Here is a 14207-nt window from a genome sequence, read left to right as displayed (position 1 = left end):
ACCATTCTGCACACGACATCCATACACTATCTCAGATAAATTTTTTTTCCCTCAAATTATGAAATCTTCCTAGGATTTGTAAGCGTACTTCACTTCCAAAGAAAAAATAAGTGATACAAGCCTTTGCATTTTATTCTCAGGATAGTCACTGGGAATCTAACATCTCAAAAGCGATAGAAGGGAACTGACATGGCATATTACGAGACATGTAGTTTAAAGGCAACACAGGCATCTCATCTGAGAACAGCCTGTGCAGATCTCTGCTCTGGTAGGCAAGTCAGCAGCAGTCACTCACTGAAGAAAGGACCAAAAATATCACTGAATTTAGGTTGGAAGGTACCTGGGAAGATCACCGGCACAAAACGATTCATTACAGCAGAGTGCTCAGGGCCAGTTCAGTTTCAAGTATCTCCAAGGATCAAAATTTCACAATCACTCCAGGCTCCTGTTCTGGCATTTAACCACCCTCACAACGAAGAGGTTTGTCCTAATATCTCATCAACTTTTCATATGTTTCAACTTGTGCCTGTTGTCTCCAGTCTTATCAAAACACACCTTTGAGCAGTCTGGCTTCATCTTCTCTGTACGCTCCCATTAGACAGTTTTAGACAGCAACAAGATCTCAACTCACTCATCTTAATGCTGAACAGACCCCGCTCTGTCAGCCTCTCCTCATATGTCACGTTCTCCAACCCCTTCAGCATCTTGGCAGCCCTCCACTGGACTTGCTCCAGTATGTCAATGTCTTTCTCTTCCTACTGGGAAGCCACAAACTGGACACAGTACTCTAGATGTGGTCTCACTAGTGTCCAAAAGGGGGAGGGGGAAGGATCACTTCCCTGCACCTGCCTGTTACACTCAAGCCACTACCACCCAGGATGCTGTTGGCCTTCACTGCAAGAAGACACTACACATACCCATGGTTGACTCATTGTTCACCAGGACCTTCAAGTCCTTTTCTGCAAAGCTGCTCTCTACCCAGTTGCCCCCCAGCCTACACTGGTGCATGAGATATTCCAGCACAGGAATTTGTAATTGTCTTCATTGAACTCCACAAGGTACCTGCCAGCCAACTTTTCCTGCTTACAGGCCCCTCTGTACATCAGCTCTGCCCTCCAGTGTACTGGCTGCTCCCCCCAACTTGCTACAGGCTATGACCTCCTGTGTTTGCACTGTCCCATCATCCAGGCCTTCAATAAAGACATTAAACAGTATTGGACTCTGTATCAATCCCTGAGGGCTGGCAACTAACTTCATGCTACTGATTACAATCCTTTCAGCCAATGTCCAATGAATTTTCCATCCATCTTACCATTTACTTATCCAGTCTTTATCTGAATAGTTTGGCTGTACAGATCTATGGGAGATCATGTTAAAGGCCTTGCTCGAGTCACAGTATACAACATCCACTTTCTCCTTGTCCGCAGACCCAGTTATCATACAAGGCAAGGAAGGTGATTTTGAAAGGGTAGGGTCTAAGGCAATACATCCTGTAACCAACCCCACCCTTAAACTGAGGGAACAATACAGCATAAGGGTATACATAAAATAACCACTCAGACCCGCAGTAAAGACTTAATTAAATGAAAACTGCTTTATACTCATGAACATATGGCTTCTCAAACTGAAACAGACTCGTGCTTAGAGCAGAGAGGGACCATTTAAGATACAATTTGCTTGTTAGGCTTGCTTCCAAATTCTGAAAAAAGTCTAACTGATACATATCTTTAGTGCAGGTAGGTAGCAAATCAGGAATTTCTGCACATCTGGCTTTTACAGCCCATCTCTTATCGAAGGAGATGAAATCTGGCATGGGAGAGAAGAGGCCAAAGCATGCGAGGAAAAGCAGCTTCTAGAGTGCCTGGTGGGAAAATGAGAAACGTCCGCCTGAGAGCATCACAGAACCCAGCCAGGCTGAGCTTACAGTTAGGCAAATGACATATTATGAAGTGATGATGAAACAGACATTTGCAAACAACTCCTATACCGAGTTGAGATCAGCACTCAATAGGTTTCTCAGGCCTAGAGCTCTTACACTTATCCTTGTGCCTATGCTCAGACTGGGTTAGGGTATACAGCAGGTTTCCCACTGTGCCAGAGAGCCCTCTACATGGTTTGAGTGAAAGGGGAGTAAACTTGGCCTTGCATCTGTCTCTACCCTGTACAGTGAAGCTGTGCAAGGACACCTCCAGCCAGTCTGTCCTGTTCTGCTACTCCTCAAAGGCACCTCCAACACAGCCTGCAACTGCCCAGCACACACATTCTGCCAAGAAAGCACCTCCTCCTCCTTGAGCAGACTCAGCTCTGCCCCAACATAGTTTGTGGTCTCCACAATGAAACAGCAGAAGACTAAAGGATAAGTACCTAGAAATTACAGAATAGGACTAAGACTGTCATCAGACAGCAGAGCCCAAAAGACACTTCTCTTATGATCACTCCATGAGAAAATGAGGAGTATCGCCCAGGGCAGAGAATCTAGCCTCAGTCTACTGCCAGGGTTAAAGATTCAGTTAGTGTATGATTAAAACAGATACTATGAATGAGACAGAGACTGACTTTAAATAGCTCACCAAAACTAAACATAGAGAGGTTTCTGAAATAATAACTTGGACTCAAGCTTGCCCTTGAGCATAATCTCAAATCAGCACCCAGGTTAAATCAGGATGCATTAAATGACATTCTCATAGTCCATTGAAAGTCAAGAGGCAGAGAGAATTAAGGAAAATGTATCAGCTCAGCCTAAGGTTTGAGTTAAGGAACGACTTACAGTTTAGAAAAGGAGTTACTAAGCAACTTTTTAATTAGAAAGAGGTCTCCAAAATAAGGTCAGGACTTACTCCTTTTCACTTTTTAGAGATAACAAATACGATAAACTCTAACCAAAATCAAAATTGAAGAACTGACAAAACATGGAGTTAAAACAAAACTTACAGGCACAGATGAAGGTTTGACATCAACTCCTGAAACCAAGTCAATGAATTAATGTGTGATTTTTGTTTGTTTGTTTTTAGAAATCTGGACTGATTTGAGATTAAAAGGAAATAAACCTCTCAAATTCACTGAGCAAGCTATACTTACTGAAACCATACTCCATCTGCAAACAGATACAGGTTTCTCTATTCAATAAAGAAAAACACTACAAAGTGCACAGACTCTACCTTATGCAGTATTTTTTATTTGTAACTTTATGTTCTATATACTAAGAAAGCTTTATATAAAGTGAAGTAAGAAAAAAAGTTTATTTCAGACTGTGTTGCAAGATCAAAAGACATAAAAATGTTAGAAAAGGCGCATACTTACGCTGGTAGTTGCACATAAAGCAGGCCTGTGCTGCAATCATCCACTCAGCTCTAGTCTCACAAAAGATAGCAATGTTAGTCTTTGGTTGCTGACCCAATACTGCTAAGCCATTTCCAAAATTAACAGCTTTAATGTATACATCTTCATATGAAAGCCAGGTGTATTTGCCAAGGATGACCTAATAAGAATAATAAATTCAATTTAGAAAATGAAAATCCTTAACACATGCCATACTATATCTTCATCCACATGAAGAAACCACAGATGTTTGAAGTAATATTTGCTTGAATTATAACAGCAGTTTACTCAAGATAATGAATAATATTCGTGCCAAAAACTACAGGGACTATGGAAGTTCCAACACAAATACTGCAATATCTCCGTGCATGTTATCACCTCAGTTTCTACATTCACATTAGAAGAGCACATGATTCCCATCATATTTCACAGCTTCAGAAGCCCTCTGAAAGGCCATGGTTATCTGACCCATATACCTTTAGTTTTTACAAAGTTTTATTTTATGCTAAGTAAAGGGTAACAACACCAGCTAGTACAATACATTCTTTGTATTTGCTTTCTTGGATATTTGGGCTACAAGTCTCCTACACAAATATGATATTTAGGCATTCATTCTTAGTTTAAAAAAACAAGGAAAAAAAAGGGAAACTAGAATCCAGAAAGTAGTATATCAATGTGTCCTCAGTCAGAAATTGTGAAATCCCTTTCCCTTTGTTTGTTCCAAAACAAATGTCAGGAGGAAGAGGAGTAATCTTTTTGCCCCTTTTTTACTGTTAAACAAAAGTGAACAGAAGACTAGACTGGAAACTATTGGCAAATCACAGTACTGAGAAGTCATGTGGAAAACATTAAGCAATCTCACTTTTCTTCCGTATGGGAAAGCTGGTGCCCAGTAAAATCGGATTTACGTTTACAGGTCACTATCTACCATAGATTTCTGTGTGTGCACTTGTACCTTGCAATACTATTTTCTCACAGAGTGATAGAATACTTCTTTGAGGATATCCTAGATATTTTCTTATACAGATGTACTATGAGGATGTTTCATATTGAAAACCCAGACTCTAAATTATACCTTACCCATCTATTTATACAAGCACCTTGACAATTTTGAAAAATATAATTTTTCTTAGTCAAGTATTTCAGATATTTCCTTTGACTACATGGCATTAGTAATAAATGCAAGCAAACACTAAAAATAAAGCTTGAAAAGCAAATTTCTCCCTCCTCCCCCCCATTTCATTTATCAACTTTAAATTTCAAACTTGTGGGCTGTAAAATCTAACAACTTTTTGGCATGTAACGACATTTCTAATGAGTCTGTATCTCAACATCCACCTCCCTAATAAAATGAATTTGAAAATCTCTCATCCTCTACTAGGGAAATGAAATCTAAATATTTCTTTTATCAAAACACTTTTTCAAGCTGCTGAAGTTTACTATTGGGTAACTGAGTTGTACCTACTACAGCCTTGCTGCATATTGCTCACTAACCTACTTGTTCAGCAGGACAAACCTTTCTTAACTCAGGACAGGAATATGTGCAGCTGCTTGGAAATGTCACAAATGTCTATTAGGAAAATATTTCACAAAAACAAAAAACAATACTCGCCAACAACAGCAATACTTAGCAATTTCACCAGAAGAAAAGAAACATTTCTTACACAAATATCTGCACAGGTTTTCCTGTTTTATTTACAGCAACTCAGCTTCAATGGCAAATACGCTGTTTCAGAGCCAAAAAACTTACTGGAGAAGAAACATCACACTGAATTTCTCTGCTGTAACTGGCAAGAGAATCACAGCAGAACTGCTGCCTGACCATATTTGCAGGACGGTGGGGCAGAGGACTCGCACCGCTGCCAGCGCGCACAGCTACAGCCCCCCAAGGACAAGGGCCGGGGAGTTCCTTTCGGTTTCAACACATCAAGGTATTTCTGGTGTGGAAAACTTTTACTGCTTCCAAAGAAAATATTGTACTTCTTCCTGTCCATCCAAATTTCAGTAATTTGGAATTTTTATTCCAATTGGGGACATTTTTCCCCCAAAGGCAGTATTTTTGGCAAATCTGGAAATTCCTGACAAGCTCATCAGCTGAAAACAATTTATAGCAGTGAATTGCGCAACACCCTTTCCACCACTGTACTCTACCTAGTGTGGCCTCAGGGATACTGCTCTCAAATAATTAGGTCAAGAAATACAAGCAGATTCTCATTACTGTTTCTGGTAAGTTTGCCAATCCATAAATGGACAGGTTTTGGTAATTTTCAACATTCACTACATAACTCACTGAAGTTAGAATAAGAAATCATTAAAGGGTCAAAAATGGACCTTTCTGAATAACACTTGTGATTCTGCTTTTTTTCCCCTTTTTTTATTCACTTAAATTATTTTTCCTCATTGCTTAAACAAGTGTGATATAAAGTAGTGAAAGAAGGACTTATCGGTGCTTTTCTTTCTTAAAAGGTTAGAAGTCGCACAGAAAGTATAGCACTGTGAGTTATAGCTATTTTTCTACATATAGAAATATAGTTGTATCTCTGAAGAATGCTGACGTGTGAAAACAGATGAGAAGACCTTTTTCAATGCACCTGTTTTGACTCTTACTCTTCCTGCTGCCTTCCATGTATTTAAATTCCCGTGTTCCCTTCCTCCCCGTGCCCAGCATTTCTTCTCTGTTCCCTCCCTATGACACATTAATATACTGCCTCTGTCCGTATGTCCCTTTCTTCTGCATTTCTCTATATGCTTCTTTTGCAGGACACAGAGCAGGTTATGGTTTCTCTAATCCTTCCTTATGTTTGAGTATGTCTCCAAGTCCATCTCCCTTCCCGGCCCTTCCCTCAGTAGCTTTCGCTAATAATTTCCAATGTACAGTTTCTATTGTAAACAGCTGTTAAGACTGATGTTAACTGCCACAATCTTTTAAACATTCATAAAGGTTTTACAGCTTTCAGAACTTATTTCTGCTAGATAACTACTTACACACGTAAAGAAAGTAACTGTCCAAGAGTTTGCAAGAGAAGGGCCCAAGAAGTCAAGATTATCAAGAACTGATTAAACAGACACATAAAACCAAACACTGAATCAGAAGAGACAGCACCTCTGAATGTTCACTTCAAAATACCACATTAAATAGAAAAATACTGCCCTCTAGTGCGACAGCTTTTAAACATACTTAAACTGCAAGTTATTAAAAATATTTGAGTTACTTAATGCATTGAAAAATATTTACTGTATTAATATTTGGAAATCCAACAAAGTATAGAGACTAAATACTTGCTGCACAGTAATCATTTCTTTATTCTCGATTGTAGGGAAGCCACATTCAAATTTTCAATGTGAAGGTATCACAAAATGTTCCCAAAAAAGCTGCAGGCACACATAGAGTCATTAAACTACCTGACCTCAGTTACCTTTCATGGTTTTCCTAAAAGTAGCTTATAAGGCTTGAAGAACCTTGACTACAATTTGGAAACCAGCGATCATGAATTAAATATATTTTCTTGTAGAAAGTATATTAAAAGTAATACAAAGGAGGTTATTTGAAATGTCCATTTTTGACCTTTCACATGAAATCATGAATTGCAGCTGAACACCTCTGAAAAAACCCCACCCTAATATATTATTTACATAGCACCCTAGATTTTTCAACATCATAAGCTACTCTTCCCGCTCAATGACTTGGCATGGCAAGAACCTTCCTGCAACTTCACAGTAAGTTTCAGTATCAGCAATAATGAATAACATTTTGAATTCCCAAGTGCTCGCCAATGTTCTGTTTCACATAAGTCTCACAGGCTTTAGATGCATCACTTTCCCCTACCAAAATCCAGTTTACTTTTCCCCACTAGGTCTTATTTATTATGTTTTCATAAATTCTGGTTTTGGTTACAAACCCTTCTTAGAACAAAACAAACAAACAACTCCCCCCCCAAACCAACAAAAGAACACACACACAAAGCAAAATCCACACACCAACATATATAAAAGCAAGCACATGACAACATAACCTGTAACTAAGATGACATAAAATAATCAACCAGCAGAAAAAAGCTCATCTTTTGGGCATAGGTAAATTTAAACTCTTCTTAAATTAATTAATTTTTCCAATTAATTACATTTTAATCTCTAAAGTATTTTCAACATTATTTTATCCTGAATTAAATACATATTTTATGAAATTAGTATTAGGTATGCTCTCCAATCCATGTATTAAAAGACACTACAGAAGGAAACAGAAAAACTAACTACATATGAAATATTATAAAATGTAAAGTGGGCAGAAGCAAGTTTTTCTGTTTTATTAACATCCATGAATTTCTGCTACTTTGGCAACTACACAGGAATAAATAAATCTTTTGAACAATATAATATCATAAATATTCAAGAAATTACAGATTATCTGGGATATCACTGTTCTCGGAATAAATTAATGTAGCACCTGATCTTAAAGATGTTAAATATCTAGCTTTAAATAATTTTAGCTAGAAGGGTGAGTACACTTAGTTCTCCTAAGAATCAGAAGGTTAATATTTTACTCTGAGATATACATTTATCCTATTAATGAATCATTAATTAGGCTAATCTAGCCCGTTTCAATTTGCACAGACATCTTCTAATAGGTAGTGCAACTCGTACACAGACCCATGATCTACATTCACATCTGCCCGACTTGCAGCTGACCTCAGAAAAATGCATCAATCATTCCCACCAGTGTGTTCAATTTCTGAAAGGGAAAAAATAATGAACGAGTTTTGCAACTCCTATAAGTATAGAATTTATATGCATTATATTTAAGAATTAAAATTGTCATAAACCTTTTCAAAAAGCTGCACCAAATAAGCCTCAACAAGTTGCCTTTACTAAGGGGAACCAGGCAATAAAAAGATGCATGGTATAAAAGACAAAAAGGAAAAGAACTCGGACATTTAGAATCAACAAGGTATCTTGTGAAATTTTCTGATTTTCCTCACTTGCTAGAACATGTTACAAGGTATTAAGAAACACTGTATTCCTTAATAGAAAAAAAAAATTAAAAGTAGACTTATGCGATAATGCCACAACTTGGCCAAAATAACACGAGGGCAAGTATGGCAATCAAACATAATGAACTGTTGTGTCAAGCTTAGACAAAATTACCTAATTTATGTAATTCCTAAATCTAAATGCTTAGAAACAAGTAATTTAAGTAGGTCAACACCAACATTCTTCAGCTTTCCAATATTCAGAACACTTTGCTTGCATAACGGAAAAGGCTAACACTCCTAAATTCTTACACCCTACATTACTAATTGTGTTTAAAAAAACAGATCACGGGCAGCCAAAATTCTGATTTGTGCTCGGAAGTCCACTTTGTATAACATTAACTTTCCATTTCTTTATGGGACAATGAGGCAGCACCAAAAAAGATCATATGTACCCATTTCCCCCAGCATTTCCTTCATACTGAAAAGTGAACTCCACAGGAAGTTTCACTAACAATTAAAGCTTCTATAAAGATTTTAACAGAACTAAATTTTACCATGTATTGTGATATTAACCAAATTCTACTTTAAACATTATACTCCTATATCAGAATTAAAACTAGCCATATTTAAGGAATCCTTTACTATATGAAGAGATACATTTTTCTTCTGCAGGAAAACTAATCTGAACTAAAAATTGTCTTTATAGTGTGTAGTTAACAACTTCTGGATTAGAACTGCAGACCTTTAACACATATCCATGTTAATGGTATCCTGACTTGCTTCTTCAGGCAAAACTGCATTTTTAATGCCTCTGAAGAAATACAAAGCTGCAAGTGACAACACAGGCCTGAATGCAAAAGACTATAAAAAGGCAGTCCCTTGAAACAACAGAGATTTATACTGAAATTATATCTCCCCCATACACCATGATTACAGATTAGCAGAGAAGTAGTTCACCTTAAAGGAGATTGGGGGGGGGGGGGGGGGAAGACTCCTCCGATTAAAGTCTGTGCAATCCTTTTCCAAACGAAATTTCATTGAAGCCCTGAATTCACAGGGCAAAACAGTAAATCTTTAAGTTACAATTAAGTTTACAGGAAAGACACAACTGAGTATAGGCATCTAGTAATTCTTCTACATTTATCTGATGATAGTTCAGAATAACACAAAGGGAGACTTTTTTTAGTTCACCCAAAAGGAAAACTTTAAAGCCAGTTACATCATCAACTGAATATTAAAAACAAATACCTAAAATACATTTGCATTTTTTCTTTGACTGAAACCAAAAAAAGGGTATCTACTCCAGAATGCAAAACAAAGGTTTAGATTTGTTTTAAACACCGAGTAATGAAAGATTGGGAATTAGATAAGTTAACTCTTCTCATGATGTTTAAGGAGAGAAACTTAGTTTTTCCCCTGATTTGCTTTACTGGACTAGAAGTGTGCAAAAGAGAGTAAACACACTTTGAAAAAATTCTTGAAGGTAGACTGCAAAAAAGGACTTACCTTTTTAAAAACTTTTCCTGATGGCTGGATTTCATCTTCCTCTTTTAGGATTTCACGTGTTCCCAAGAGTTTTTTGTCCTTAAATTTAGTTTTAGCATATTTAAAAACTTTGTCGAGTGTATCACACCCAGGATATAAAACTGAAGCTAAGCAATGCAGACTGTTAACAGATCTGTATGCACCCCCAGGCTTGTTATTCACAGGTTTAGCTTTAACCTGCTTGGCTTTTGCTATAGCGTGCCTTGATCCTGAAAATATGTACCACGGAATGTATGTTACAAAGGAGTACACCAAGATTATAAAGTTTATAAAGTGTAAAAGAACAGGGTTGATGTTATGCTTCAACTTCATTTTGGCTGCTTGCAAAGGTTACAAGGAAGAGTTCGGCAACACGGATCAATTAGGGATCCAAAAAGATCTGAAAAGAGAAAACAAAAGGTTAGTGGTAAACTCTATAGCTGTTGGCAGGAGGGTAATTTTCAGACATATTATTACAATCCATATCCCAATAGGTCTTTTTATGCAGAAATTAGGCTAGAAGTCTTAACTTCTTACACAAACGAAACAAGACACCAATCCACAAGGAAAAATTCATCTATTCCCATTTAACAGACTGCAGTACTTACTAATATTTTTATTTCTTTGGACACTACACAACACAAACAGAACCTAGAGGAATTCAGGGCCTGGATTTTTAATTAAATGACATGTGAATGGCATATATTTATCTGAAAATGCTATGTGATTATACAACTTACAGCATTGTCTCCAACCACATCAGAATACCTATGTGTGCATCTTCACTAGTAGTCTTCATGACCTTTGACTGTAAATCATCAACTTCCATGAGAGCCTTAACAATTCAGTAATGCCACTGCTCTGTATGTGGAAACCCCAACCACTAAGTATGTTGAAATGCTTTCCAAACATTATACAGACTGGGAGACCTACGTAAGAGAAAGAAACTAACCTTCCTCCCTCAAGTCCCTGTATGCAACAGAACTTTGCTGGCTCTTTTATTCCTAGGACTTTCCATCAGTCCTATGATTTCAGCCTCAGTACTAGTATGCAGTGGGCACACTTTATAGAAATAAATATGACAATAAGTAATATTTGGTAAATATTGGAAAATGGCTTAGAAATATCCCCAAAATCCTAGCTACGGCACTATGAAGAGATGTGTAACTTTTTCCAGGATCCCTAATGATGCCAAGATATTCACTCTGACTTTTTTTAAAACATCATTTATCATATCTAAAGAACACAATGATGCAACTTTTTAATGGTTTCTACTGTGGAGACAAGAAATTATGCCATCTATCTTAAAGATCAAAAAAATCCAACAGAATAATTAAAATCGTTATGGAAAACAGGGACACTTTCATAACGGCTGAAGATTAATTTCTGCAACAGTGAATAAGCTACCAGTTACAAAAAATCAGTGTTTTGCACATAAAAGCAAAATGAACTATAAATACACTTCACTCAGTTAACTTTTCAAATGCATTGCTACAACTGTATTAAAAGCAATACTATAAATCAAGCAACTAATAATGATGTGTATAGAAGATGCATGACTTTGATAATTCTTTCTAAACTAAGTTTTCATTCGTAAGATACAGTGCCAATACCCTATTATTCTTTGCTGATGTCTTATGTTCATTGACTCTTTGAAAACCCTAACGAAAAAAATTTTAGTTGAAAAAGTAACATTTAAATCATATAAGATCTTTCAGTAGTAATGGAAGGAAACCTTGCTTCATGAATCTTAGATTTGTAGATCCTTTTGGGAACAGATCAACCCAATATCCTTCATTTGTCAGATGAGATTAATTCCATCTTTCTCTAAACTGTACAATTTCTTAAAACTCCAAGCAAAAAGATCAGCTTCTTCCCTAACAAGCTGCTGCAACCTCATTGTTAACGGTGCATAGTGCATCGTTACAGGCAGTTTGAAGGAACCAAGCAACATCAGGGTCTACTCTGGAAAGCACCCAGACACATATTCAAATAAAGCGCAGGAGCTCTTCAAAGTAGGGACTTACTGAATCAAGCTGCAGAGGGAGAAAGGGACTTAAAAACCTAAAAAAAATATGGAAGCGTATTATGTTTTCATATTCAGATCAAAGATATTCAGGCCAAGTAAGACTCCATTTTTCTTTCTTTAAAAATCTTAGGAGACAGCAAACTTTACCAAGAGAGAATGCTCCTGTGCCAGTGTCTAACAACTTGGCAACTGATTTCTGACTTTGATATTTACAGAGCATCTATGCTTGTAACTAATTATAATTACCACTGTACTTGGGAGCAGGAAAAGTGCAGTCCCTTTTTGAACAAGCAAGAAAAGTATATGCTAGTATTCTCATTAGAAAGGTAAGTTCCAATATCTTTGTAGGGTGACAGTTCTAAACAGAGCTGAGCCACAACACAAAGGAAGTTCCTTGGTGGCAATGTAAAGGTTCCACCTCTTTCCTTGTATAACTGAAGACCGTAAGATGATTTTAACAAGTCATTTCATTTATTGGTTTGCTATGCTGGTGGAGAGAAAAGTTCCAGGTAAACAGGAGGTGCAGTTTAAAATGCCTTCATCCAACAGATTTATCATTGCCATTGCTGGCAGAAGAACACTGAAGTCAGCTAAAGGGATCACTATGCATCCAATAAAAAAATCATTTTGATGACAATATAGAAGCAAAACTTTCCCCTAACTTGAGGCTAGAGTGCTAGCAGTACAACAGTTATGTTTTACTGCAAGCAAAGCCAATGCAGCTGAACATGACAGTACGCTTTTTGGGGGGTTTTTTTGTTTGTTGGGGTTTTTTAAAAATAAAAGGTCATTTAACCTCCAAAAAAAAAGTTTTAATGACATTGTAAAAGAAAATGTTTGTTTTCATTAAGATACAATGTTTGCACATGCATTTTTGTCTATAACAATTGCTGTTTTGAACCTTTAATGTATGGTATTTTAAAAACTCAACATGAAAATACATAATTAATAACCAATTTGTAGAACTGATTTGAAAATTAGAAGTCTTAGGGAAATCTTCAATGTTATATAAAATTTGAAAGGCTTGAAAGGGATGCACTGTTTGCTGTTTAATATTCTACCTTAAAAAAAAAGTACAAAACAAAAAAAAGGCCTCTGAAAGACTTAGTGAAATACTATACCTGGGCTTTACAATTTCATTAAAATACAATTTGTGGTCACATCGTTAATTCTGGAAGTATAAGACTGCTTTTCACTGTAAAGAGAGGGTAAATAAACACATTTTGGGGCTGGAAATGGAAAGCAGAAGACAACAGGATCCTAAGCAGTTTCTAGTTAAACTATGACACTGCGAGAAAGTCCACTGCCTTTACAATACTGTTCTTAAGTAACTCCTGCTTAATCACTGACAAATACAAATACATGATGCAAATAAACGGACAAATAAAAATACATGACATGAAAATATTTTAATTTAGTGGTTCAGTCTGCAGATTAGCTGTAAACACTCAGGTTCTTACAGAACATGCACCCATTCTGGTTTCACATAATCCTGCTGGGGTTCTGAGAAATCAGTGTTCAAACCACGACTAGTGATGCAGGAAAGGTTGGCAGGTTAAATCCTGGAGGAAAGAGCTGCTAATATATGCAAGAATATAAATTATAGAAAAACTGTGCAAGCCAATGTTTCTGCACGCACATAATAGCTCTTCAGCTTATATGTAATTCCATTTCACAAAGTAGTCACCAAACGGGAAAGAGTAAGACCACAAGTTAAAACTTACACACTTTTTTCAACAGCAAAGAGAAGCAGCAACCAACACGCTCATTCATGAGTCTGGAAAAGTAAACCGGCAGTTCTCAGGACTGATCCTGCTTAATACATAATCCGTGATTTGGCCTGATATACTACTTATACTAATACTGTTATACCCTTTAGTTTTAGAACAACACTTTTGTTAAATGAGAAAAAAAATCCTTAAAGGAATGTTTACTAATTGAACTGCTTATAATAATTACACTACAATAAAAGCATAAATTAACAAGAAAAAGAAACCTTATGCAACTTCTCATCATGGCAGGTACAGGTACAACAGCCGATACGAGATGTTCCCGTCTCAGTTTACTCAACAGGAGCTGTCACAGGCAACTGCACAAAATCTAAAAATGGAAAATCCCCATTAAATATAGCAATCATAAAACACATCCTCCATTCTTTCACTTGTCTTTTATAGTAAATAAAACCTTTTGCTCATCTAATACTGCACTATATCACCTTGGAGAGTCTAGGCCCACTACATCGAAGTTAAAATAAAACAAACTGTTAGCGCACAACATAGTTACTCATGGTTCATACTCAAGTCCAGTATAATCAAGGTGCCTGGAAGAGCATTAAATTCAGTAACTCATGCTACTTGCCTCCCTAA

At 36.8% G+C, this 14207-nt stretch overlaps 1 protein-coding gene across 7 annotated transcripts in view; it reads right to left on the bottom strand.

Moving 5' to 3' along the window:
* ACSL3 (acyl-CoA synthetase long chain family member 3) overlaps positions 1 to 14207 on the bottom strand; it is a 55635-nt gene that overhangs the window by 24632 nt on the left and 16796 nt on the right. For 5 of the 7 annotated variants that reach the window (XR_012624275.1, XR_012624274.1, XM_074833689.1 and 2 more), the window contains exons 2-4: positions 13838 to 13941; positions 9795 to 10212; positions 3301 to 3478 (exon numbers count right to left, since the gene is read on the bottom strand). Coding sequence is in view for 5 of the 7 variants with exons in the window: in XM_074833689.1 (XP_074689790.1) it covers positions 3301 to 3478; positions 9795 to 10145 (529 nt within the window). In the remaining 2 variants the exon portion in view is untranslated. Of the gene's footprint in view, positions 1 to 3300; positions 3479 to 8004; positions 8048 to 9794; positions 10213 to 12962; positions 13037 to 13837; positions 13942 to 14207 lie in introns of those variants that run through there. The other 2 variants (XM_074833691.1, XM_074833694.1) reach the window with 2 other exon arrangements.

Source organism: Strix aluco, chromosome 9 (assembly GCF_031877795.1).
Source record: "Strix aluco isolate bStrAlu1 chromosome 9, bStrAlu1.hap1, whole genome shotgun sequence".
NCBI classification, from domain to species: Eukaryota; Metazoa; Chordata; class Aves; order Strigiformes; family Strigidae; genus Strix; species Strix aluco.
Note: the sequence above shows the minus strand (reverse complement) of the source record. Positions and strands in the feature narration are given on the sequence as shown.